Here is a 26,872-nt window from a genome sequence, read left to right as displayed (position 1 = left end):
ATGGCACTCCCTGGTGAGCTATCGTCTGAGGAGGAGGGGAGCACGGGCCCCTCAAAAAATTACGACTACCCGCTGAGGAAGGAGCTTGAAGAGCTCAGAGGCGAGAAAGCAGCCCTCGCACAGCAACTGGAGTGCCAACAACAGCTGATAATTCAGCTAAAACAGGAGGTAGCAGCGCTACAAGAGTCGGTGCGAACCAGTGTAGCAAAAAATTGTGTAGCAAGAAATAGTCGTGAACCGATCGTCATCGACAGCGGGGGAGCACCAGCAGCAATAGAGGACTCAACAAGAGCCAACGAAGAGTGCGAGATGGACAGCGTGGGATCATCACCATCACCAAACCCCGAAGTCAACGACGAACGTGACCCGTTCAACTTCGTGCGGAGGAGGAAAAGTAACAAGATAAAGGTTAGTGTAAAAACTGTAACCGCTCCTAAACAGGCTATGAAGGCTATGAAGGTAAAATATATCCTTCATCAAAAAGTAACCTTGGAAAAGGTCAAAAGTTTCGAGGAAGTGCAGTGTTTCAACTGCCAGAATTTTGGGCACATCGCCCAAAATTGTTCAATTGTGCACAGATGTGTCAGGTGCACAAAATCCCATCCTCGCGGGGAATGCGGAAGACAGGCGACCGAAGGGCCTCTTTGCTGCAACTGCGGCTGGCCACCCAGCGAGCTATCGCGGGTGCCCAGCCTATAAAGAAATGGTAGCCAGGAAGGAAGCTGCCAAACAAAAGCGAGCCAATGAAAGCTCCCAAGTCAAGCGCACAGTGACACAACTGTCACAAAGCTTGGTCAATCCCAGCGTATCGTACGCTCAAGCTGCCAGAAACACTCAACCAAGAGTGGCAGCACAACCTGCTCCCATCCCCGCACCAAATGCCTTCCGCGAATTGGTGCAATCTCTCGCGTCGGCCTCAACTAATGAGCAGCGGCAATTCGCCGCTATAAAACTCATTATGAATTTATGGAGTTAAAAATCGTCACCTTTAACTCCGCGTCCCTGATCTCACACGCCCAACGTGCCACAGCCCAAGTGTTAATTAACAGTCTGAAAGCAGACTTCTATTGCGTTTCAGAAACGAAACTAAACAGCAGGCATAACGTGCAATTCACCGGGTATAATATTATCCGGAATGACAACAACACTGGCGCTGCCCTTTTAGTCAGGAAAGACTATGAATTTGAGGAAGTCGTCATTGAAAACCTGCTGACCTCTTCCGCCGCGGCGGCAATAGTAAAAACCACTGATGGTAGACGGATTTTGGTAGTTTCTGTCTACATCAAATGCAACTCTCGGAATGAGCAACTGGGACAAGATCTTAAGATCTTGGGCAATCTCCAGTTAAAGTACAAGTACCTCATTTTCGGTGGTGACTTCAACTCTAGGCACACCTCCTGGGGCGATACGGCAGTCAATAAAAATGGGGAAACCCTGCTAAAATGGATCCAAGACCCTTGCTCGCCAGCCTATGTCGATTTGGTCTTACCAGACTCTCCGACAAGACCCAGTAGTCAATCAACCATTGACTACTTCCTCCTCAACTTCACTGAACTTTCAAGTGATATCGTGCACTACTTTACCAGGCATCTCTGACCATCTCGCAGTACTACTTAAACTTTCCTCGTCCTCTCAACTGCGAAAGCGAGTGATGACCACCGTAAGGTCCTTCGCCCACACTGACTGGGACAAATTCAAGTCAGACCTTGCACCAAGGCTGAACTTGAAAAAACTCGCAACTGACCGCAATCTATCGGACATAGAGATCGACGAAGCCATCACCTTGGCTACTGATGCCATTAATACTGCTAGACGCAGAAACACAAGGCTTATCAAAATCGACGAGTTACAATATAACTCAGTCCCTCACGATATCATGCTCCACTTGAAAGTCAGGCAAATATGGCGTAGGCAACTCAAACGGATTTTCCACAAACACGGAAATAAAGGTAATGCTGAGTATAAAGCATTACTTTCCCGGATTAATTGTCTGAGTACAATAATTCGGCAAAGAGTGGCGATTTTCCGCAACAAAGAACTAACAAGGAAACTAGCAGATATTAAGCCCGGCCCAGATATGTCTCAGAATATCAACAGGCTAACCGGCAGACACAAATCCCGTAATATCGCTCTCTCCAAGAACGGGGAGCACATCTGCAGTGACGCAAGGAAAGCGCAAGTTCTCGCGGAATCTTTTGAGACTCAGCTCAATTCCCCTCCGCCTCAAAACAACCCGGCTATATCATCGATTGTTGATTCAACAATCAAGGCCTTCGTCTCTGAGAACTCCCAGAAACTCACTAAATTCACCACAACCAACACCTCAGTCAAACCAACGGAATCGCAACATTTTCTGAGTTTACCACAACTCACCGACTTAACTCAAAACCTCAACGGTAAAAGGTCAGCCGGACCAGATGAAATCCCGAACTTTGTAATAAAGAATTTACCCAGAGCCTCATTGAAATTCCTATTAGCAGTTTTCAACAACTGTATTAATAATGGCTACTTTCCATCCACGTGGAAAGTTGCAAAAATAATTGCCATCCGTAAAAAAGGCATTTCCAACGAGCCAAGCAATTTCAGGCCCATTTCTCTATTATCCAACCTTGGCAAACTGTTTGAGAAAGCATGGACAGTTGGGCTAGTCCAGCACTGCAACCTCAACAAAATTATCCCTGACCACCAGTTCGGATTCCGCTCCAAACACGGAACCCAGCACGCACTGAGCTACCTTCACGACACTGTTGTCTCAAGACGTCAACAACAAACCCACAGTAGCATGTGCGTTAGATTTAGAAAAGGCCTTCGACTCCGTGTGGGTAAACGGACTTATATACAAATTAATAGACAATGAATTCCCAGTCCCGATAATTAGACTTGCGTTAAGTTTCTTCGAAGATAGGCACTTTTATGTCAGCGTGGGGAATGAATTCTCCGATCTCTTGCCGGTAACATCGGGTGTACCGCAAGGATCCATTTCAGGGCCAACATTCTACAACATCTTCACGGCTGACATTCCGATCCCCAATGACGGCGTTGACCTCATCCAATTCGCCGATGATACGCTTATCTTCGCTTCAAACCTCCACCCCAACAGGGCAGCCAAAGCGGTTGAGAACTACATTGTAGTCCTCTGCAGGTACTACCGTAGTTGGGGAATCAAGATAAATGAGGGAAAAACGCAAATCTGCACTTTTAGGAGAAAATCTAGATACTTAGGTTCTAGAAGCATCCACAGGAAAGCTAAACGCTTGAAAATGAGAATCGGGAACACCACAGTGAGCAGATCTAGTTCAATCAGATACTTGGGAGTAACCCTGCATGAACTCCTCAAGTTCAAACCCCACCTCCAGCTCGCTATCAGCAAGGCACGCGGTGCAGTCAGTGGCATCTACTCTCTTCTTCGCAAGACAGTAGGTCTCAGCACCAAAACCAAACTGACACTGTATAAGACCCTGATTAGACCCGTTATCTGTTACGGAGCACCAACTTGGATCTCATGCTCCAACAAAGCCATGGCAAAATGCGAGTCATTCGAACGCCGATTCCTTAGACATTGCACAGGCCTGTCTTACAACTGGAAAACCAGAAAGATCGGCAAAAACGCCGAAGTGTATAGGCGAGGCAAAGTCAAACCACTTCGAGAACACGTTCTCACAATAATGGAAAGGTTCTTCGAAAGAACGGAGGACCACCCCAACCCATTAATTCGGCATCTCTACCAACAGTGTAAAACCTCCCCATTGGCCACATTCTTAAGGCCCTGCCAAATCGTGAGTTCATCCCACAGACCGAAAATCCGCACCCTTTTTGAAACTCCCTGCCTGGTAGGAGTGGATAGAAGCTAAGCACAGTCATTTGTAAGTGCTTATTGTATATATTAAATTAAGCTAGATTAAGTTAAAATAAGTTAGGTTAAGTAAGGAAATTTCAACCTTCTCGCGTCTTTAGTGCAGGCGCAGTATTGAAAAGTCAAGATTATACAACAAATTGTCATGATCCATGTATGTAAAAAAGTATATACTAAGTAAAGTAAATTACAGACAAGGTCGGGTTGGCCAAACAATGTAATTGTCACCCGTTTGATAGAGTTAAGATCAATTAGCCATTATTTAAGCTAGCATTAAGTAACCATTGTCTAGTTGTAAGTCACTATTTAAATAAATGAATTGAATTGAATTGAATTGTTAATGGGTGTGCTGTTGCTCGTTGCACCTGGAGCGCATTAGCACCAAAGATCTAATGTCTGATATGCCCATACGCGGTGCATTCACATAGAAAATGCTCAAGTGGATTCCTCCATTATCATCTTGTATAACGCCTATTCTGAACATATGCCCAGCTAGTGAATTATGACCATAATGCCCACAATACCTCAGCAAGTCTTCCAGCTTTTCCCAAGAATAAATTTTACTCTATGTTTGCTACGCTCTGACAGGAAAAGTTTGATGTGTCAAGCAGCACTTATGTTCTGCCATCTGTCATTATGAGACGCTCCTTTCCAGTTTTAAAAGACAGCCACAGCCAATGGAATTGATACTCCAATTCCTGGCACCGGTCCGGGCATGCGAGAAATGAATGCCTCTTTTCCTAAGGCATCCGAGATTTCATTTGCCTCTACACCACAATGACCGTGTACCCTCAGTATTTCCACAGTATTAAATCCAGAAACAAAGTTCAATCGATTTCTACATTCCTGAATAATTTCCAAAGTTGTCAAAGGACTGCTCAACACCCTCAGTACAGGGTGTCTACCGCTACAGATTGCGATGCGCCTATAAATCGAAGTGAATTAGTTTATAAACTGATCTCATTGCAGTGCTTTGAATAAATATATGCGCTCGATGTTGTGCTCATGGCATCAGTAATACCGAGACATACAGTTCTTTGCAGTACGGCTAGTTTACAATAAAATGGAAGAGGTGACTGTGTTAGCTGATCTCGGAACAGTGTGTAGTATATGTATGTGTAGTGTATCCAACGTACCGTTGATTAGATTGACAGTCAGTACCTCAAGCATGGACTTTCAGTAAATCCAAATAAAACCAGGCTAATATTATCTACAAAAAGGAGAAAACTTCCCAGAGTCACCTGGTTGATTTTCTGAGCTTTTCCAGTTCACGGATTCATTTACCTCGAGAATTAAGACAAGCCTCTTCAAAGCATTTTCGAATGCATTCGAAAAATGTGCTGAGAATTTCCAATTCATCTTCTTCCACCAAAGGAGTCCTTAGTCGCCTAGGAAGCGGCACTTTATTAGCAAGAAATATCAACACTAGGAAATAACAAAAAACAAGTCTTTCATTATTTCAAATAAAATTTGTAGTTATATTTTTTTTTAATAAGGACACATTTAATTGAATTAAAACATTTTAATTTTGTTATTTTTAATTAACTTAAACTATTACTATAAAACTAAATTTAAAGAATCATAAGAGAGGAGTTCTTCACTCGTTGAATGCCGACCTCACATTCTTTCAATTATTTTTTTCCAAACTTTTTCAAGAATCAATTGAGCCGGCAAGGCCTATTTCACACAACCAGAATTACTCCGTGGGAAGTAGTCCCGCTCCTTCAATTGGCCTTGCAGCAGGTTGGGCCCCCTCTTCCCGTGCCCGGGATCGTCCCGCTCCGAATTTGAGAACTAATAGCCCATAAAATCCTCTATTAAAAACACACAATGTGATAGCAGCATTGATGAATGGACAACAATGCATGTGTATATGTATATTAAATGTAATTGTACGTCCCTATACGTCCCTGGCGTACCAGATTTATCCTCACCTGAGTTGCAAGCGCAGAGCTGCATGCGACCAGGCGCGTGTCATGGGTTGCGGATAATGACATGACCCAGCAGGTCAGCTACGAATATCGCAAATTAATCTTGTAAATAAGTAGCCGCGGACAAGCAGAACGTTTCCCTTTGTGTTCGTCCTCCCTTACCGATTCTTCCCGATCAGGGGGAGTAAACCTCCTTAACAAATCAGTAATCCGGGGTGAAGGGATCGACGCGCCTATCGGATGAATTGCAGTGACGTTACACTGTATTTCAGCGGCTCCCCTCCAAATACCTTCCCTACCTTTGGAGGTAACCATGGGGCATTGCAACATTGGGGCTCTGTTGCAGGGCTGACTGGTTCCCCATTACTCGTGGGAATAAAATTGGGGACTTTGGTTTAAATTCTTTAAATGGGACCCCAGGGACACGAAGACAGTACCCAACACGGTTAAGGGTCGTTCAACAACATCAGAGCGTCTCTTCGCCCTTGGATGTTTTGGCGGTTATGCCGTCAACCACCAGGGACGGGAGACCTAGGCGTCGTATGGTTTGGACGAACCAACTCAACGAATTTATCGTCCGCGCCTATTACCGTGTCACGGATTTGGAACGGAATCCATCAGGGTACAGACATCGACTACATGACGCGTTCATAACCCGATTTCCGGAGCTAAGTCATGTTCCGGAACAGAACGTCGTCAACCAGTACCGAGTGATAGTGAATAACAACCGAGTTGCCTTACCAACTAGGCAACAAATCTTCCAAGAGGTTTCACTTGAGCTCGGGCTGGAGTCATCAAATTACCGGACTAGTCAAAGGAGTAACACAAGTACTCCACCTGTAAGGCACTCCATGAATCCAGTAGTCAGGAGAAGCTTAGTAACTGGGGATGTCGATCCAATTTATAATGAGGCTTTGACCGCATTCCAGGTCGCATTCACAGAGTATGCTGAGATTCTCCCAGACGCTAGGCCAAGGATCCCTAAACTGAAGTTTACTTCGGCAACTACTAAGATCATTGCTGCCGTTGACAGAATTTTGGCTGATCGTTTGGCTAGCGAGATTACTGCTACAGAGGTCCACAGCCTGATCTACGTTGCAGCTGCCACGGTTATTCGTCTCCATAACCAACATCTTAAAGCGAATAACAGAGGTATGCGCAGAAGGACTTTACCGTTCTGGGTGTTTCGACTCAACAAAAGAGTCGAAAAGTTGAGAAAGGAGATTGGTCGTATGACGCAAGCACTCCTTGGAAATCCATCACCAAGAGTGCACAGATGCGTTGCGAACATCATTGGAAACTACCATCTGTCCAATGATATGCCAATCGAAGAAATCCTCGAGGTGCTGAAGCAGAAACTTGCGGTATGCTCCAATCGCATCCGTAGGTATCAGAAAAGCTTTCAGCGAAGGACAGACAACACCTTGTTCTTCCAGAACCAACGAGGATTCTACAAAAATCTCATCAACTCAGGTAGGGAAAGTAACCTCAATCTGGATCAGGCAGAAGACTTCTGGAGAAGTGTTTGGAGCGAATCCAGTCGTTGCAATTTAGAAGCAGCGTGGCTCCCACACCTTATGCGTTCATGCGAGGCCCTCCCCGAAATGACCATGCCTGACGTAACTGAAGTCGACGTTAAAGCAGTCCTTGACAAGGCAGGTAACTGGAAGGTGCCAGGAGTTGACAAGATTCACAACTTCTGGCTGAAGCGGTTCAAGAACACTCACAGGATATTGGCAAATCAATTTAATCAGATGATTGCCGATCCTGATTTAGTTCCACCATTTTTCACCAAGGGGATAACTTTCCTCATCCCCAAGGAACAGGGTGTCTCTTGCCCTTCAAAATGTCGACCAATTACTTGTCTTCCTACCATCTACAAGGTCTTCACTTCAGTTCTGTGCGCGAACATCTCAAAACATCTTGATGTTCATAAATTGATAGCTGAGGAGCAAAAAGGATGCGCAAAAGGCTCCCGAGGCTGCAAGAACAGCTTATAATCGATACGGTAGCTGTAAAGCAGGCTGTCCACCAAAAACGAAACATCTCGACAGCCTACATCGATTATAAATCAGCCTTTGACTCCATATCACATTCGTGGTTACTACAAGTGTTACGCTTGTATAAAATCAACCCGAATGTCGTTCTTCTACTGAGAACAGTAATGAAGAATTGGAGTACGAAGCTATCGCTATCTTCGCAAACATCAGGAGAGATACCAATCAGGCGTGGCATTTTCCAAGGCGACTCTCTAAGCCCACTGTGGTTTTGTTTGGCTTTGAATCCGCTATCCCATCTTTTGCACGAAAGCAATTACGGGTTCCAAGTCAAGCATGGCATATTGTCGAAATGTACATTAAGCCATTTAATGTACATTGACGACATCAAATTGTATGCCAAAGACGAGAACCAACTTCGCTCCTTGCTGAACATCACCATCAAGTTCATCAGGGATATCGGCATGCAGTTGGGTTTGGAAAAACGTCGCATAAAAACAATTGTTCAGGGAAAACACACCGACAATGAAGGATACAGCCAAAATAACATCCGAATTGAGGGTATGGATTCGGACGACGTATACATATACCTTGGCATATTGCAAGCAACAACACCTGCTGTGGCAATAATTAAATCTAAGTTGCTGGGGGAATTTGAGCGGCGTCTGGATCTTGTCCTTAAAACTGAGCTGTACGGGAAAAATAAAATCATGGCAATCAACACCTTCGCCATTCCCGTGCTTCTATACACTTTCGGTGTGATACAGTGGAGTAATACTGATTTAGAATCTGTCGATAGACGGGTAAGGGTAGTTCTTGCAAACAACAACATGCACAATAGAGCTGCCGAAAAATTGAGGATCACTATCCCACATCATCAGGGAGGAAGGGGGTACTTGATTTAAAAACGTTGCACTACGATCAAGTGCATTCTCTTCGTGAGTTTTTCTATGAGAAATAATCCTCTAGCCAAATACATCAGGATACCGTCATGGCAGATAATAAATTATCTCCTTTGAACTTGAGAAGCAGAGAATGGGATCCCATGTCGAATGGTACTTCAGTCCAACAGAAGATCGACATGTGAAAAGAGAAACCCATTCACGGAGGTCATATAAAAAATTTGTTGTTGTCAGGCATTGACATCGAAGCCTCCAACAAATGGTTGACAAATGGTGTACTCTTCTATGAGACCGAAGTATTCCTAACTTCAATTCAGGATGCTTCGCTCCCAACAAAAAATTATAAACGGTACATTCTTCACGACTCCTCAATCACCAACTCCAGTTGTAGGTTATGCAACTGTGAAGAGGAGACCATCCAGAACATAACATCTGCGTACAGGATGTTGAGCAGTACCGAGTACACCAATCGTCATAACTCCGTCTGCAAGATTCTCCATCAAAACCTTGCGTTGAAGTATAACTTAGTGGCAACCTACCATCCTTACTATAAGTATACTCTGCAGAGAATCCTGAAAAATGGTCGGGTCAAACTACTGTGGGATCACACTATTGCCACCGACCACAGTGTTAATCATAACAGACCCGATCTAGTTCCGCTTCTGAAGGAAGAACGAGCGTGCTTTATAATCGATGTAGCCGTCCCGTTGGACCGGAACAGTGTTGAAAAACAGCACGAAAAAATCCGGAACTACGGCCCCTTGGTAGATGATATGAAACAGACTTGGAGACTACAAAAGATCGAAGTAGTCCCAGTGGTAATTTCAGCGACGGAATTAGTCCCGCAGAACTTAAACAAAGCGCTGAAAACGCTCGATCTTAGGGCTGGACTATACATGGAGATGCAAAAAGCGGTTATCCTTGCAACCTGTGCTATAGTCCGAAGAGTCCTGTCCGGTAACAATCTGACCTAATGAGTTTCAGTATTGATCCGCCCTGTCTTCAATTCAAGATCCATGTCTCTGCAGTGTAGGACCACCGCGTCATTGGCTGAAGTGTTTGCGACAATGGGAATGTAGTAATACATTTTCGCATGGTCGCACACACTTTGCGTTAAAACGCATCATCGCTGTGATGCGGGCCTTTGGATGTTGCCTTCAGCCCATCCTTAGGTTGGTCGCCCCTCGGTCCGGTTGGGCGGGAAGAGGGTCCGTGGGCTTTTTTAACTACATATATATATCATACGCGCATATACAATACATTAAATTCATACATGAAAGGGCAACAAAAGCATGACTGGGAATGATTTAATAATAATAAAGGGTGTCTGCAAGCCCTCTAAAATGCTTGACATGCATGCCCAGATAAAATTCCTCAAACGATTTTTTGGAATTGCAAAAAAACAGATTGACTTAACTTGTGCGTATCGAATAGATGGGCTATTCTGTAATTTAATGTGTGGTACATGTTCCAGGAACAGCTGATCTATTCCAGAAAAAAACGAGGATGAAGTCGACAGCGATAACAGTTTGTCTAATGAAAGTTAAAAAAATGATCTTCTTTCTTTCGTCTACTTTATATTTTATTGTGCAAAAGTAATATCCTTCAGTTGAAAACACGTAAATAATATTTTTATAGATTTTCCCAAAAGTATCATAGCTTTAGAAGTCGGGAACCAAAAGCTCGGCACTTCAGGTATGACCAATTTTGCTGATGTAAGAATATTTAGGTACGGGTAAGTTCCACTTATACATACATAGCCCGGAATGAATATAAGTTGAGTTATGGCGCTGACATTTAATCTCGTCGCAAGTAGTAATTTGACGCGAAAGGAGTAATTTGATCTATCATTGCATTGTTGATAATAGTAAGATTTGTAACACGCTTTCCTGCATGATATTTCCTACTGACCACTGCTACATTTTACGGATCTAGAATGAACTTAACGGAGGTTCTCAGTAAATTTCCAAATATAATAATATGCCATAATTAACGTTATTTCAACAGATATGGAAACGTAACGTATTTTGAGACCTGAGTGTCATGGGCACGACCATGATTTTTTCAGATTTTTAGGTTGAGTAGTTTCTGAGAGCTCAGACGGCTATATAGTCGGTGAAAAAAATGTAACACTCCTCTTTTGCATGTTTGGGTAAACCTCCCCCCGCTCCCAAATCTTAAGTTAGAGCGTCACTGCATGCTAAGGGATACACAATTCCTGAGGAAATTGGTATGACGGATGGGAAGGCAGACAGCCGAACGGACAAACAGTGAACCGATTTTAATAAGGTTTTCTTTCCAACAAAACCTTAAAATGCTTACATTTGAAATTGACAAAATTTCAGGTGCAAGGCATGACAGTTGGGTACTGAATAGTTGTAAATAAATGAAGTATGAATTGTTAATGAATATTTTGTCCGTTTGCGTGCTTTCCAGCTGCAAAATTGCATTTTTTTATCGATTAAGTCAATATTACCACAAAGGTGGTTTTTGAGGTTTCCAAGAATGCAAATGTTATCGATGGATGCAACCAAATTTTACAGGACTACGAAATGCATTCAACCCGGAATGCTGAGGCACCTCAATCAAAATAATTTTTTCACTGGTTGTTTTACTTTATCGAATACGTCAGACTTTGGCTGCACCTCAGTAAAATCGCATAACGGTCAAACTGACTAAATTTCGCACAGTGTTAAAAAAGTAATATCCTTCTTTGGTAATAAGCCTTATTCATCTAAAAATAATTTTCAGAATTTACTTGTTTCAACAACAAAAATTTTTTAACTTAACCATAAAGTAGCAAGTATTTATTTTAATGATTGGATATGCTGACTCGAAAAAGGTGTTTATTTCACTTGACAACCGTATTCGCGAAATCGTTGAAATAAATGTGAATCAAGTCGGATTTGTCCCAAACTGCGGAACTACTGACGCAATCTACGCTGCGTGGTTATTCATGGATGGAGCATTTCTGGATCTAAAGAAAGCATTTAACCACGAACTCATCTGGTATAGTTTACGACAACACTGCCAGAAGAACTCGTGCGCTGGGTTCAGTTGCTCTACCACGATCCGAAAAGTAAAGTTCGAAGTATGGCGGGTGTATCAAAATCGCTTCGTGTTACTGTTGGTGTTCATCAAGGATCACCCTCTTACCACTCCTCTTTGTTTGTTGTTATGGACATCGTCACACGGAACATCCAACGTCCAGCGCCCTATACACTGATTTATACAGATGATGTTCTCCTAGCATCTAATAGCAAAAATCATCTCAAGCAACTTACCCCAAAATGGAATGATCGCCTCATGAAACACGTGCTCAGATTGAATCTTAATAAAACTGAATTTTTAACTACCGATCCTCATGAAAAAGGCAGCATCAGTGATCTGCTCAGAACTAAGCGATTTAAATATCTCGGGTCAACGCTATCAGCCAATGGAGAACTACTTTATGAAATTGCTTCATGCATTAACACAAACTGGTTGAAGTGGCGTTCCACAACTGGTGTGCTTTATGATCGACATATCAACGAACGTCTCAAATCTAAAATTTACCGCAATGTCGTCCGTCCTACCGCCCTCTATGATTCTGAGTGTTGGCCGACTATAAAAGATAATGAACGGCGTCTTGCGGTAATGTAGACGAAAATGTAACGTTAGACTAGTGTCGTGGCCAGTGGTAAAAGGCCAAAAGGCAGGCCAAAACAACAGTGGCTTGATACGCTAGATGGGGATTTAAAAGCCTCGAGATTGCATCCAGATCAGGCATTTGATAGAGGCAAATAGTGAAACCGATCACCGCATGTGAATGGGACAAAAGCTGAAGAAGAAGATAATAATAATAAGAGTAGTAAAAATTATTATCCAGTGGCGGAAAAGAAACTTGCTCAAAGTTTTTAATAATATTTTTCGTTCAAGAACGAACGTATTTTTAATCTTTATATTATATATTGATATATGGTTTTGGAGCATATATAGAAGAAAATGAGTAATTTCAATTTTTGAAAAAAGTTATCATGAAATAACCACTTGAAAGTGAAATAGTGTTTTCGTTAATTTTTTTGGGCGAAATAAGAAATATGTTCACTCATTTAAAACTAGAATGTTTTACCGAAAAGTTTACCAAAAATTCAAAAAAATTAACAAGTATGCGAATTAGAAGTCCAATAATTCGTCGCATTTTGTTTTGCAATAATCTATGCACGACGGTGCTAAAGAATAGAACAAAAAGCCCGAAAATCAGATCTGTTAGAATTCTCGCCCACACTTAATCTTTGACGATGTATACGTCGGTTATTTTTATCAAATTGCGTTTCCTAAACTTTCTGTCAACGGTTAACCAAAGATATTCGATCGGGTTCAAGTTAAAGGTTTGTACAGGACATTGAAGAATGTTTATGTGTTTGTTGACCAGCCAACTCTTCGTCATTAGAACCGAAAGCTGCAGGTTATTGTACTTCATAACAATTCAATCGTTACTCAATTAGCTTACATAAATCGAGATAATATTTGTATTCGACTGGAACCATTAAAACTACGACATTAAACATTGGTGTAACTGCATCACGAGAAAAAATCGACCGGACCATCATGACTCCGCCTCCATTGACTTGGTATTTAACGTCCGAACGTTTTCCAAAAGGTAGTCGAAATAATGAATCCCTTCTCTTGAAAAGAGCGTCAATTTTGTATAATTGTAAAATACGCGGTCCACCCGTTGACCCTCTCCATTCAACGTATTCTTTCGCGGATCATAATCTTGCATAATAGTTAGATTCCGATGTTAACAACTTTTTGATGGGTCGGGTTGTAATCGGTTTTGCAAAACTAGACACCAAACAACGCAATGTAACATAAATATTACATGAAAAACAAATTTCATTGTCCATGGCAAAATATTTGCCGCAACGCAACTTGCACGAGTTGTCGGCGTAATCTATGATATGAGGACGTTGTTTTAAATGGATCTTTCCACGTAATTCGGACAAACAGAGGTTCTTTAGCCTTAGCTGATTACGCTTCTTTCTTAGAACGAGCTTCGTGTTACCTTAATAGCTACTTTCTGACTAGGGCATTTTTGTACCACTTTAACGATGAAAGACTTCAGCTTCTCGGGCAATTGTTTCCCACAATACAATAAGTCAACAATAAACATTTCTCAGCTAAAAATTGGTGAAACGGCAAATGTTACTTTCTTACAACTTTTTCAATAATTTGAATTACACATCTTATTCTACATAAAATATGCTACAAAATCATATATAAATATGTAATATAAAGATTAAAAATGCATTCGATATTGAACGAAAAAAAATTACTAAAAACTGTGAGCTTTTTCTTTTTCCGGCACTGTAACACATGAATATTGTAGAAAGTACTTTTTATTATAATAATCTAATATAATATATTTCATCATCATCATCAACGGCGCAACAACCGGTATCCGGTCTAGGCCAGCCTTAATAAGGAACTCCACAAATCCCGGTTTTGCGCCGAGGTCCACCAATTCGATATCCGTAAAAGCTGTCTGGTGTCCTGGCCTACGCCATCGCTCCATCTTAGGCAGGGTCTGCCTCGTCTTCTTTTTCTACCATAGATATTGCGCTTCTAGACTTTCCGGGCCGGATCATCCACATCCATACGGATTAAGTGACCCGCCCACCGTAACCTATTAAGTCGGATTTTATCCACAACCTGACGCTCATGGTATCGCTCATAGATCTCTTCGTTATGTAGGCTACGGAATCGTCCATTCTCATGTAGGGGGCCCAAAATTCTTCGGATCATTCTTCTCTCGAACGCGGCCAAGAGTTCGCAATTCTTCTTCCTAAGAACCCAAGTCTCCGAGGAATACATGAGGACTGGCAAGATCATAGTCTTGTACAGTAAGAGCTTTGACCCTATGGTGAGACGTTTTGAGCGGAATAGTTTTTGTAAGCTGGAATAGGTTCTGATGGTTACCAACAACCGTGAATTTCATCGTCGTAGCTGTTATCGGTTGTGATTTTCGACCCTAGAAAGGAGAAAAGATCAACGGTCTCAAAGTTGCAGTCTCCTATCTTTATTCTTCCCGTTTGACCAGTGCGATTTGATGTTGTTGGTTGGTTGGTTTTCGGTACTAACGTTGCCACCATATATATGAAACGTCATGCCCAAATTGATAGATATATGCTTGATAACCGCCCCGTTGATTTTCATGAACGTGCACTTTCTCTGTTTGGTAATAAGTACTATTTCCGTCTTGTGTTCTGCAAGCAATAGACCAGCATTCTCCAACCAGAACTTAATCTCATAGATTGCTTCATTCGCATAAAGTGCGACTTCTTCGAGGAGGCGTGCAACAATAGTCATGCCAATGTCGTCCGCGAAACCATATATATTTACTACTAAATTATCAAAGATTTTCATGAAAAATTATTTCTATATTATTTTGTTTCGCCGGTACATTCAACTCATATGTATGCCCTGCATCTATCACACATTGGACGAACACAAGAAGGAAAAAGCCTTTCCCTTTTTGCACACTTTACATCTTTCTCGTTTCGGAAGACCATTTCCTAGGACTGCCATGATCCCATGCTTTAAATAAGTCGATTCAGTTGGCAAAAGAAGACCTTTTTCGTGGTGGTCTTTCTTCTTCAGAGATATTATCGACTTCAGCTTCAGATGCTTTCCCATCAAGCTCCTCTTCCTCCAAAAGCCGATCTCAAACATGCCGGGAGGGGGAGTTATACTATATTTTATGCCATTTTCCTATGTTAACATAAAATATATATATTCGTAAAGGATTTTTGGAAAATTATTTTAAACCGACCAGAGTGTGGTAAGAGAAAGCTTACACACCTCACGAATATATGACTGTAGATGAATCGCTTTTCGCATTCAGGGGGCGATGTGAATTTCGCCTTTACATTCCCAGCAAACGTGCCAAGTACAGCATCAACATCCAAGGTCTTGTTGATACAAAATCATTCTACACAGTAAATGTGGAAGTATATTCAGGAAAACAACCTACAGGTCCGTATTATATAAGCAACAAGGCTTATGATGTTGTAGAAAAACTAGCCCAGGCCAGATCGCGGACGAATGGAAATATAACTTTTGATAACTGGGTCACCAGTTATGAATTAATGATGCATTTGCTCAATGAACATGAGCTTACGTCAACTGGAACTGTGAGAAAAAAAGGGAAAGATCCATTCCGGCCGTATTTTTGAAGAGCGAAGAGTCTCCAGTAAGTTTCATGTTCATAAAAAGGATGTTTCCATGGTCACCTATGCCGCTAAGAAGCATAAAGTGGTGATAGTAATAATAAGTCTACATCATAACGACAAAACTGATAGCGTTACAGGAGACCAGAAAAAGCCAGAAGACTTTGCTCGACTTGCCCCTACCCGGGAAACTGCGTCTCTCTGACCTCCACTGCTTTTTGCTTTGGATTGTTGCGTCATGGTGTTGATCGCATCCGAATCCTCGCGGCAAATTACCATTCTCAGGACCAAATCCCCCGGTGATGGCATTTCACCTAGAGGTTTCTCTAAATTCCTCCTTTCTTCCAGGAACCTGGGCCATTGGGGAAATAAGTTGATTGAGTCCTCCGGCACTCAGCCGCCATTTGGGCAATGAGCTAAGGTGTCCAATTTAAACCTATACAGACATTGACGGTCTCCTTCATGGTGGTAAGCAAAAGCAGCGTTAGCTGCTTAATGGGTATAAGTGATAAAATAAATAAAAGTTTGTGGTCAGAATTGAACTGATTTTATTAATAATTTGAATCGTCTTTTATACAATAATTTCCATGGCATTGCAATTACTTGATTAATATGCATTCCCATGCATTGTTTCAGGAATATTGACAACATATGCTAATCAAACAGAATATGTCAACAAATTTTGTTATACCTTTTCCGAATGTTTTTCATATTTGTACATGCAATGGCCCTCTTCTCCTGGGGAATAACCCCTGGATAGTTTTCAATATGAGGGTAGAGCACGTGATCCGTGGAGATAACCGGCGTCTAAATCGTCACATCACAATTCTATAGGCAACCGTCAGTAGAGAATCGAGTAGGGAAACGGGCAGTTGAGTTTGCGTCAGTCTGTCTACAAATTAAAATGATAAATAATTTAACAAATGACCAAACAGCAAATAAATTGTAATTAAGTCTTATATAGAATCCAATAAAAGGTCATTTAACTAAGTTTCGACAAAAAGCATAATAAATTCATTAATGTTGCAATTTTTAATTACCCATAGAAGATTGCTTTTATCTCTATCAGACCGTTCAGCACTACATCAACACTGCTAGTGTAGGTGCACTCCGAACATGTTGCTCTTACAGAGCAATATCCGATGAAACACCCTGCGTGATAGCAGGAACAATCCCTATTGAGATTCTGGCGAGACAAGGGAAGACTTTACGATCGAACGTATCTCACCGGAAAATCTCCTGCCCGTCGGCGGCAAGTCGTACGAAGTGAAATTATCACGGAATGGCAAGAAAAGTAAGACGCGTTAGAAAAAGGCGGGTGAACCCACAGAATCATGTGGGGTATACGTAATGGATCGAGGGACCCTACGGCGAAACAGCCACCACCCAGTTCTTGAGCGGACGAGGAGGTTATGGAGCATATCTCTGTCGATTTGGGCATGATGATTCGCCATATTGCCCAGAGTGCCCGAATATTGCAGAGGACGCAGAACACGTTTTATTTCATTGTCCGAGATTCGCACCCCAGAAGGCTGCATTGGAAGCTACACTTTACGCTCGAAAATACATTTTGAAATCAAAGGAAACATGAACCGACGTCAAAAGGGTGATGGGAGCCACCCATAAGAAGCTTAGGCAGGAAGAAATCGAGCGGGAATGAACTAGAGAGAAACACTATTATTAACAAGGGTGCAAGATAAATTCTGATATAACCCCGCGACGTAATACCATAAAGGAGTCCCGCGGGAAGAGTTGGAGAAAAAGGTTTTAGTGGGTAAGAGTCCCATATAACCGCGTGGCAGAAGCCAGCGGTAGTTTTTGAAACTTCCCACAATCCATCGACAAAAAAATACAGACAGACAAACGGACGGACAGGCATTGAATCGATTCTAATAAGATAGATAGAAGTAGAGTATTCAGAAATGGATTTTGATTATCTAACTCGAATGCAAATTATTCTCGTTAATTATGGGGTCAGCATTTTATTTGCGTGGCAGACACAGTAAATTCGTAGGAAATTGATAAGTTTGAACATCTATAACTTTGAACTAACAGCAGGATTTCTATGGCATGCGTATGCGCGATACTGTCTCCTATGCTGGTATGAAACTAATATCAGTTCCGGTGAAAGCAATTTTCAAATCCCCCCTTTGCATGTACGGGGAACCCCACTTAAAACTCCACATAAATTTATGTCACTCACTGTATGCATGTGATTTCATAGTTCCCATATGTCCACCAAACTTCGTTTGATTCTGTTTAGCAGTTTTGGAGAGAAGCGGGTGTGACAGACAGGCAGACAGTGAATCGATTTTAATAAGGTTTTGTTTTAAACAAAATCATAAAAGCGAGGATATATATATATATATATAGTGGCAGCTTCAAGATCGGAACTGTACACTACAGTACACTGTAAGAGGCAAAGTGAACAGCATTGGACTCGCCCTAGATTATTACCCTGATTTAACTCAGGTACTCATTAACAGCTGAGACGACCGGTATCCCAGGTCAAATCATGATACAAATCCCACTGCCACTGTGCACCCCTACCAAGCACTATCAAAAAGGGAACAAATAGCGGATTTTATCTTGGTGGTTACTATTTAGCAGGGCTTTAAGAATGTGGCCAATAGAGTTGTGCTACCCTGTCAGTATAGATACCTTATAAGTGGGTTTCACTGATTCTCCGTTCTTCCAAAGAATCTCACTATTAGACTAACAGCAAACTCTCAAAAAGGTTTTATCTTTGCTCGGTGTACTTACGTGCTGTATTCGCCCTTTTTTGTTCCCCAATTATAGCGCAAACCGGTACAGTGACGTAAGATCCGGCGTTCGGATGCCTCACATTTCCCATGGCTTTCGTTGGGCCAGTGATCTACATAACAAATAATGGGCCTTATGAGGACTTTTGAAAAAGTAAGCTGCGTTCTTATGCATTGTTTAGCTGCTTTGTGAATACATCTAGATCGACTGTATGTAGATTGCCTACATGTACGTACTTACATTTCGGTTTCATTGAGTTTTATACCACAGCTATGGTATGGTACCCCCCCCCCCCCTTGAAACCGAGTTTCCGAGTAAATCTGGTGTGACTAGCAGACATTGAATCGATTTTAAGGGGTTCATTCCGTGTGACAAATCCGAAAATTGATTTTTTGATATTCCTAGACGTTCGGAAATTATAGTGTTAAAAACGTGATAAGTCACATGCCAGATTTATGTCGATCGCCGTAATGAAGCTCATATTTATCGGTCCGAATGACGTTCGAATGACTTCGCTAAATGGACAAGAATTGAAGCCAACGCCGCACATTTGTTTCTTCAAGAAACCTAAGGTTTATGGACTAGGTGTGCAGATTAATGGCCAGTTAAGGTTTTATGGCTGAAAATCGCATTCTACTTTTTAAATGCGTTTTTCTCTAAACTGCATGTTGAAAATCGGCTGCCACCATAGCCCAAAATCTATCCAACCAAATTCTTTGAAATTTTCACGACTTATTCAGAACATATTTCTACGGTCCGCAAACTAGGATAATTGCGATTCATCCAGTAGTTTTTTTTTATTCATTGAAGAAGCCGTGAAAAAACACCAAAATTCACAAAAAAAAAGTTTAGCACGGCACCAAAATTGTATCTTTTAATTTTTTTTATTAATCCTAGTTTGCGGTCTGTACGTTAAAATGCCGTTTACTTTTTTCTGTAAGATGATCGCAGTGCCCTCTAGTGTGGCAACAGAAAAACATCTTTGTTGGAACTGGGTGTAATTAATTAATAAATTAATAAGGTTTTGTTTCGAACCTGAAAAAACAGGCAGGCAAGCACCGCTCTTCAATGATCCAATGAGTGTTGATGCAGTCAGAGCAGGAGAATTCAGAGCAGAAACCAAGACGCTTTCTGTTGACAACTCTTTTGAGATGTTCGTGTTCCATTCCTAGATGGTTTTCGCTCTTGTACATTTTCACGCTAATTAAGCTCCACCCTCATCCGCCGCAATCAGTAGAGCAACCTAGGCTTCATTAGTAATCTCGGACGGGTTATTAGCACCATGAGATTATGGTGCTTTTCATGACTGATTCTAAAACTACTACCGACCGCTGTATGGACGATCAATTAACTGACTTTGTGCCAGACCCTGTGCTGTGCCCGCGATGACGTGAAGGCGAAAACTGATAAATCTCCAAATCTACTGCTGTAATTATGGCGACCTTAGCTCTACCCCCTCCGCCCTCCATTTTCGTCGAAGTCTTGTATTCAGTTGCTCATTGAAAACGCCCCTCTGTTCTTTATCGGAAAGATCCATTGGTGCGCAGCACAATGGTGATGTTCTGTACCGGACCGGGGTCACGCATTACAGATGCTGCCAGAGTCTGACATTTAGGAAGCATTCACGACACCGGAATTATTCTTCCTACTCTATCTTTATAACATTCTCAGACCACTTTGGTATTCTGGGTTATGTAAAACCAAACTCTGATTTGTGTGGAAGTCGAATGACAATATTCAATACTTTTATCATAAAGTTAGGTGTCCTTTACCCCAATAGTAACTGTTCAGGCTGCAGTAAAAAAAACCGTCTGCACGCGCATCCGGTGCATGCAAAAAATATTTGCATAGCCAAGGTGAATATTTTCCGCATGCACGCATATTTAGCATGTAAGCAATTTGTAATTTTTCTCATAGCAAGTAAGCATTTTTGTACACTTTTGATATTAGCGAGTAAGCACTTTTGTACCTATCTAAGCGAGAACAATTAATAAAGAATTTAGTGTATTTTCAAGTCCCGAAGAACTAAGCCTTTTATTCTTCTCCAGTGAGGCTGCTGGAGACTTCGAAGATTTGGAAATATACTCTACTGGACTAAACTTGATTCGGTGTTCCACCCAATTAAGAAAGACGGACTCATTCGGTGTTTCACCCAATGAACATACTGACAGACTTAAAAACGAACTTTACTTGGTTTTGACTTGAGCAGGTGTTTCACTTGATCAAGAAGAAAGACTCACCCGGTGTATCACCGAGTGGACCTATCAGGATTGAGACATTTTTTGGTGACCCCGACGTGATCGGCCGATCACAACATTAAAAGGACACGAGGCGAGTTAATAACTTTGTGGAATTATCTTAGCCAATCATGGAGGCGATACTTGAGAAAGTTAATAATCTTACTCAACAACAAGATGTGACGGGCCAGGAGATTCAGCGTCTTTTGAGTAACTACCGGAAAGATTCGGTAGCTCGTAAGACAAGGGAATATCTTACGACGAGATTGGAACAATTGGAAAATCTCTGGACAGCCTTTTCGGAGAGAAATGAAGAGCTTGAAGAGTTAGCGCATTATCTTCCAGCTCATCCATATTTCGAGAAACAATATTTCTCTTCAATGCAGCGCGAGTACACCAAGTACAAGGAGGACATTGCGGAACGCCTTCAGGGTTTGGAAGGCACGTCCAAGTTGAATATCGATTTGGGTAAATCAGCCACGGGTGCTTTAGATACAAAGGCCGCCACGGCAGCAAACAATGCTCAGAACGAGCTTCCCAGCGATGTCGTGGTACTAATAAGGCAACAGCAATCAAGGATACGGGCTGTGGAAAACATTACTAGCGGCATCGACACAGTCGAACAGGCACAGCCCAAATCATACTACGAATTGAAGGCAGCTACTTTATCAAAGTACTGGGAAGAGTTGCGTCAAGGCCATCAGAATATATGGCAATATTCCAGCGATCCAAATGAGTTAGGGTACAACGAGGAGAATTTTCTCAACCTCGAAGAGCGAATTCAAGACACTTTAATATTTCTCGCTGAATGCCGTTCAAAGCTAGAGCCTAGCATAGCTACCGCTACAAGGGCCTTTCCAAGCATCAGCTTGCCACACGTGACAATTCCTGCCTTTGACGGCGATTATGCACAATGGCAATCCTTCCACGACTTATTCCGCCAGATGATCCACGAGCAGCAATTGGGAAATGCTCAGAAAATGTGGTATTTGAAGACCAATCTAAAGGGTGAAGCAGAGCGACTTATACGTCATCTGCCCATCACTGACGAAAATTATGACATTGCATGGACAACGCTAACAAACCGCTACAGCAATCAACGATTGAGGGTAGCCACGCTATTGGATAGGTTCACACAACAGCCGATGATTACTTCGGATTCCCCCAGTGCTTTGAAAAAACTTCATGACATTACGAAGGAATGTCTAGCAGGACTCAAGAACTTTAATATCAATATAGCTAGTTGGGATCCCATTTTATTACATATTTTACTGAAGAAGTTAGACAAGGTTACGCACGCCTTATACGAACAAACTTTGACTTCACCACGAGAACTGCAGCCGGTTGATGCATTTCTCGCGTTTTTGGAAAGACGCTTTCAGTCTTTAGAGGCCTTGTGTAGCGACAAGAGGAGTACGACTCAAAACAAACCTACAAACCGAACCTCGGCTTTAATATCCACCAAGGACAGTCAATCTTTACAGTGCAAAAACTGTAAGGGAAGCCATCGAATCTACACATGTGAAGCCTTTAAACAATTGTCCATCTGGGATCGAGTAGCCAAAATCAAGCAGCTGAGGCTATGTTTGAACTGCCTACGGGAAGGACATCGAAGTGCACAATGCAGCGCAGGAAGTTGTCTTAAATGTGGAAAGAAGCACAACACTCTACTACATATGGACGCCAACAATCAAGACAAAACAACGCCCTCTATCACCGCAATTCAAACAACAGCCAACGCCACCAAGCAAGGTCAAGTATCAAGTATTGTAAAGGACAAGGGTTCTACAAATGTCAACCATTCTATTGCATTATCAACGGAAATATCAGCATCAGAGGGACCTTTTGTTCTATTAGCTACTGCACTCATCAAGGTGACAAACCAAAAGGGCAAGTCGATAGAAATGAGAGCTCTGCTGGATAGTGGCTCCCAAATAAACATAATTACAGAAACGGCTGTGAGAAAGCTGGGACTACAACCAACTAGTTACCATATACACATTCGTGGTCTGGGCGGAGCGTCGCAACAATCGCAACAGAAGGTAACGTTGTCATTGCAATCAAGAATCACTACGTTTGCACGGAAGATAGACGCTATAGTTTTACCACATATAACATCCTCTCAACAATCGCAAGGTCTGAATTCAAGGAATTGGGCCATACCCGGCAACATTCAGCTTGCCGATCCTCATTTTGACCGGGAAGGGCGTATTGATCTACTTCTCGGAGCTGACATCTACTACGAACTATTAGCTACAGGGCAAATGCGGCTATCAAGGAACCTGCCACTGCTGCAAAACACGGTCTTTGGTTGGATAATTGCTGGAAGGGTTGCAACATCCTATCAGAAAGAGGTTACATGCGGCATCCTCAACACCGATGATTCCAAACTCAGCGAGCAGATAGAGCGTTTTTGGAAACTGGAGGAACCAGAATCTACAGAGAACCTTGCGATGACAACACAAGAAATAAAGTGTGAAAATCATTTTGTTCAAACCATGAAACGAACGAACAATGGACGTTTCATTGTGAAACTGCCTTTCAAGGTGGATCCAGCAAAACTCGGCAAATCTAGGGGCAATGCGGAAAGGCGACTTTTCAAATTAGAATGGAGATTAGCACGAAACCCAGAACTACGCAAACAGTACAATGAATTTATGGACGAATACAAGCAACTGGGGCATATGACGGAAATAGATGAAGGAAGTATTCCGAGTCTTCATTATTTTCTTCCCCATCATAGCGTTCTGAAGCCAGAGAGCACCACCACTAAACTTAGAGTAGTTTTTGACGCCTCTTCGGAAACCTCTTCTGGATACAGTTTGAACGATGTACTTGCTACAGGCCCTACCATCCAATCCGAATTATTTACCATTCTTGTACGATTTCGGCTGCCTTGCTTTGTTTTTACTGCTGACATCGAAAAGATGTATCGACAAGTCCAGGTGTCGGAGGAAGACAAGAGATTTCAACTAATTCTATGGCGAAATGAGCCTAATGAACCTATAAGATGTTATCAGCTGAACACGGTCACATATGGTACTTCCTCTGCACCATATCTAGCCACCAAATGCCTACAAGAATTGTCATCACAGACAACGCACAAATACCCATCCGGTTCGACTGCATTAAGACGGGATTTTTATATGGACGATGTGATGTCAGGTGCAAACACCTTGACAGAAGCTATTGAGACGCAACATCAACTTCGCACAATCTTGCAATCAGCCGGCTTTAAGCTTCGAAAGTGGTGTGCAAACAACAAGAATCTTTTAAACAACATTCCTGTTGAAGATCAGGCACTCCAACTGGACATAACCCAAGAAGGGGAGGAAAACGTGAAGACACTCGGATTAGTTTGGACTCCTAAGACAGATGAATTTCAAATTAGATGCCCATACACGGAATCTAAGAAAGTAACAAAGAGATCAGCGCTATCCGATATCGCTCATCTGTTCGATCCGCTAGGATTGATGGCACCAGTTACAGTTACTGCTAAAATCTTCCTTCAAAGGCTGTGGAGTCTCAAAATGGGTTGGGATGAAGAAATTCCTTTAGAACTACAGGCGGAATGGTCAAGATATTATAATGACTTGCAGGGGCTGAATCAAATTAAGGTACCTCGTCACATATTTGGAGGGAAGGTACCTGAAAAAATACAGTTACATGTCTTTTCGGACGCTTCGGAAAAGGCGTATGGTGCAGCGGTATATTTACGAGCTATTCAGTCAGATGGGGTTCGCACAGTTCGTCTTTTATGTGCAAAGTCGAAGGTGGCACCATTAAAACGAGTGACCCTACCAAGATTGGAATTGTGTGCAGCAAGGCTAGCAGCTGAACTCGTTCATCGGCTTAAACGGGACATAGAAATTCCAGACTATAATTGCTTTTACTGGACCGACTCCGAAATTGTCCTAAATTGGATCAATGCAGAAGCATCGTCATTTTATACGTTCGTGGCTAATCGAGTCGCTGCTATACAACAAAAATCCTCACCCAAACAATGGAGGCACATACATTCGAAGGAGAATCCAGCAGATTTGGTATCGAGAGGTGTCGCTCCAGGAAAACTGCAGAATTATGCCCTCTGGTTCTATGGGCCTATATTTCTTCATGGGACTGAAGAGTGCTGGCCGGAAAGGTTTCATAGTGTAGATACCACCTTGGAGAAAAAACGTTCAAAATTGGTATTGGCCATGGTGAAGGACTCAATCTCCCTTATCAATCAAATCGACCATCAAAACTCTTTTCAACGACTGCAACGCATAATGGCACATGTGCTACGGTTCGTTAGGAATGCACGAACAACGAACCAAAAGGAACGAGAAAAATCGCTCTTAACTGCAAGCGAAATGGAGGAAGCCTTGCGAGTAATAGTAAAGGAAGCTCAATTGGATGTGTATCGAGAATCTATGCAGCAACTAACATGTAACAAGCAATTAAACAACAGCGATCCATTGAGCAGTCTGCATCCATTCTTAGACGAATTCGGACTTTTGAGAGTCGGCGGTCGGCTTGAAGCTTCAAATTTAACCTATGATACCAAACACCCGATCGTTCTTCCTTACGGCCATTACGTAACTCGATTGATTTTAAATGATCTGCATCATAAGCATCTTCACGCCGGACCACAAGCCTTATTGGCAATAGCGAGACAACGATTTTGGCCTATCAAGGGCAAAGCAGCCATCAGATCTATCGTGCAGAGCTGTATGAAATGCGCAAGGGCGAAACCAAAACTCATGACGCAGCTCATGGGAAACCTGCCCGCCCATCGAGTACAACCAGCCAGACCATTCACGAATACTGGTATCGACTTCGCCGGCCCTCTATGGATTCACTTTAAGGGGACAGGCAATCGTCCGCAAAAGGCGTACCTTGCTGTTTTTTGTTGCTTTGCAACAAAGGCGGTGCACCTGGAACTAGTGACGAATCTAACGACAGAAGCCTTCCTCAATGCGCTGAAACGTTTCATTGGGCGTAGAGGACATTGTCGAAATCTATATTGCGACAATGCAACTAACTTTGTGGGCGCCAAAAATCAACTAGCAGAATTAAACGAAAGCATATACGGGGAACAATCCCAAGAACAACTGATCAATTTTTGCACACCCAAGGGTATTGATTTTCATTTTATTCCACCAAGATCGCCTCATTTCGGTGGCCTGTGGGAGGCGGCAGTAAAATCTGCCAAACACTTTTTAATCAGAAACACGTCCCCAGCAAAACTTACGTATGAAGAAATGGCAACTTTAATAATCGAAGTCGAGGCTATTTTGAATTCAAGGTCACTGACACCTCTATCATCCGAGGCGAGAGACCTTACGGCATTAACTCCAGGCCATTTCTTAATTGGGGAACCACTAACGAACCCAGTTGATGTACACGCCCAAGCAGTAAAGGCAAATTTACCGCAAAGATGGAAGGAAATCAACGACATAAAGAATAGATTCTGGCAAAGATGGTCAAGCGAATATTTGTCGGAACTGCAACAGCGTCAAAAATGGAAACAGAGCTGCGAAAACGTAAAACCTGGAATGCTGGTGGCTATCAAAGAAGACAATATTCCCGTTCTGCAGTGGAGATTGGGGCGAATCATAAAGGGGATAAAAGGTCGAGATGGTCTAATAAGAATAGCAGAGATCAAAACATCGTCAGGAGTCCTACAGAGAGCAATTCATAACTTAGCACCGTTACCGGTAGAACCGAACGACACCGAAGACTCCTCGCAGGAAAAACCCCCAGCTCCATCAAAGGAACGGATTATAGATACCTGCACGCAAAACTCAGAAGCAACTCGATGTTCAAGAGCGAAGAAGAAGAGAATTTCGCACTCCCCTGTAAACCTGCTACTGTGGACGATTGATCCAGAATAACGGTTGACCTAACGCTCAACGGAGGGGAGGATGTTCAGGCTGCAGTAAAAAAAACCGTCTGCACGCGCATCCGGTGCATGCAAAAAATATTTGCATAGCCAA

At 42.3% G+C, this 26,872-nt stretch overlaps 1 protein-coding gene across 1 annotated transcript; it reads left to right on the top strand.

Annotated features, from left to right (window-relative positions):
• On the top strand, window positions 1-26,770 carry LOC119648499. Its single transcript, XM_038050266.1, has 2 exons — window positions 1-459; window positions 21,020-26,770. Exons 1-2 carry the CDS (start codon window positions 1-3, stop codon window positions 26,768-26,770), a joined length of 6,210 nt encoding a protein of 2,069 aa, XP_037906194.1.
• The last annotated feature ends 102 nt before the right edge of the window (window positions 26,771-26,872 follow it).

The sequence above is a fragment of the Hermetia illucens genome, chromosome 2 (genome assembly GCF_905115235.1).
Source record: "Hermetia illucens chromosome 2, iHerIll2.2.curated.20191125, whole genome shotgun sequence".
Classification (NCBI taxonomy): domain Eukaryota; kingdom Metazoa; phylum Arthropoda; class Insecta; order Diptera; family Stratiomyidae; genus Hermetia; species Hermetia illucens.
This window is presented reverse-complemented; position numbering and strand designations above follow the sequence as displayed.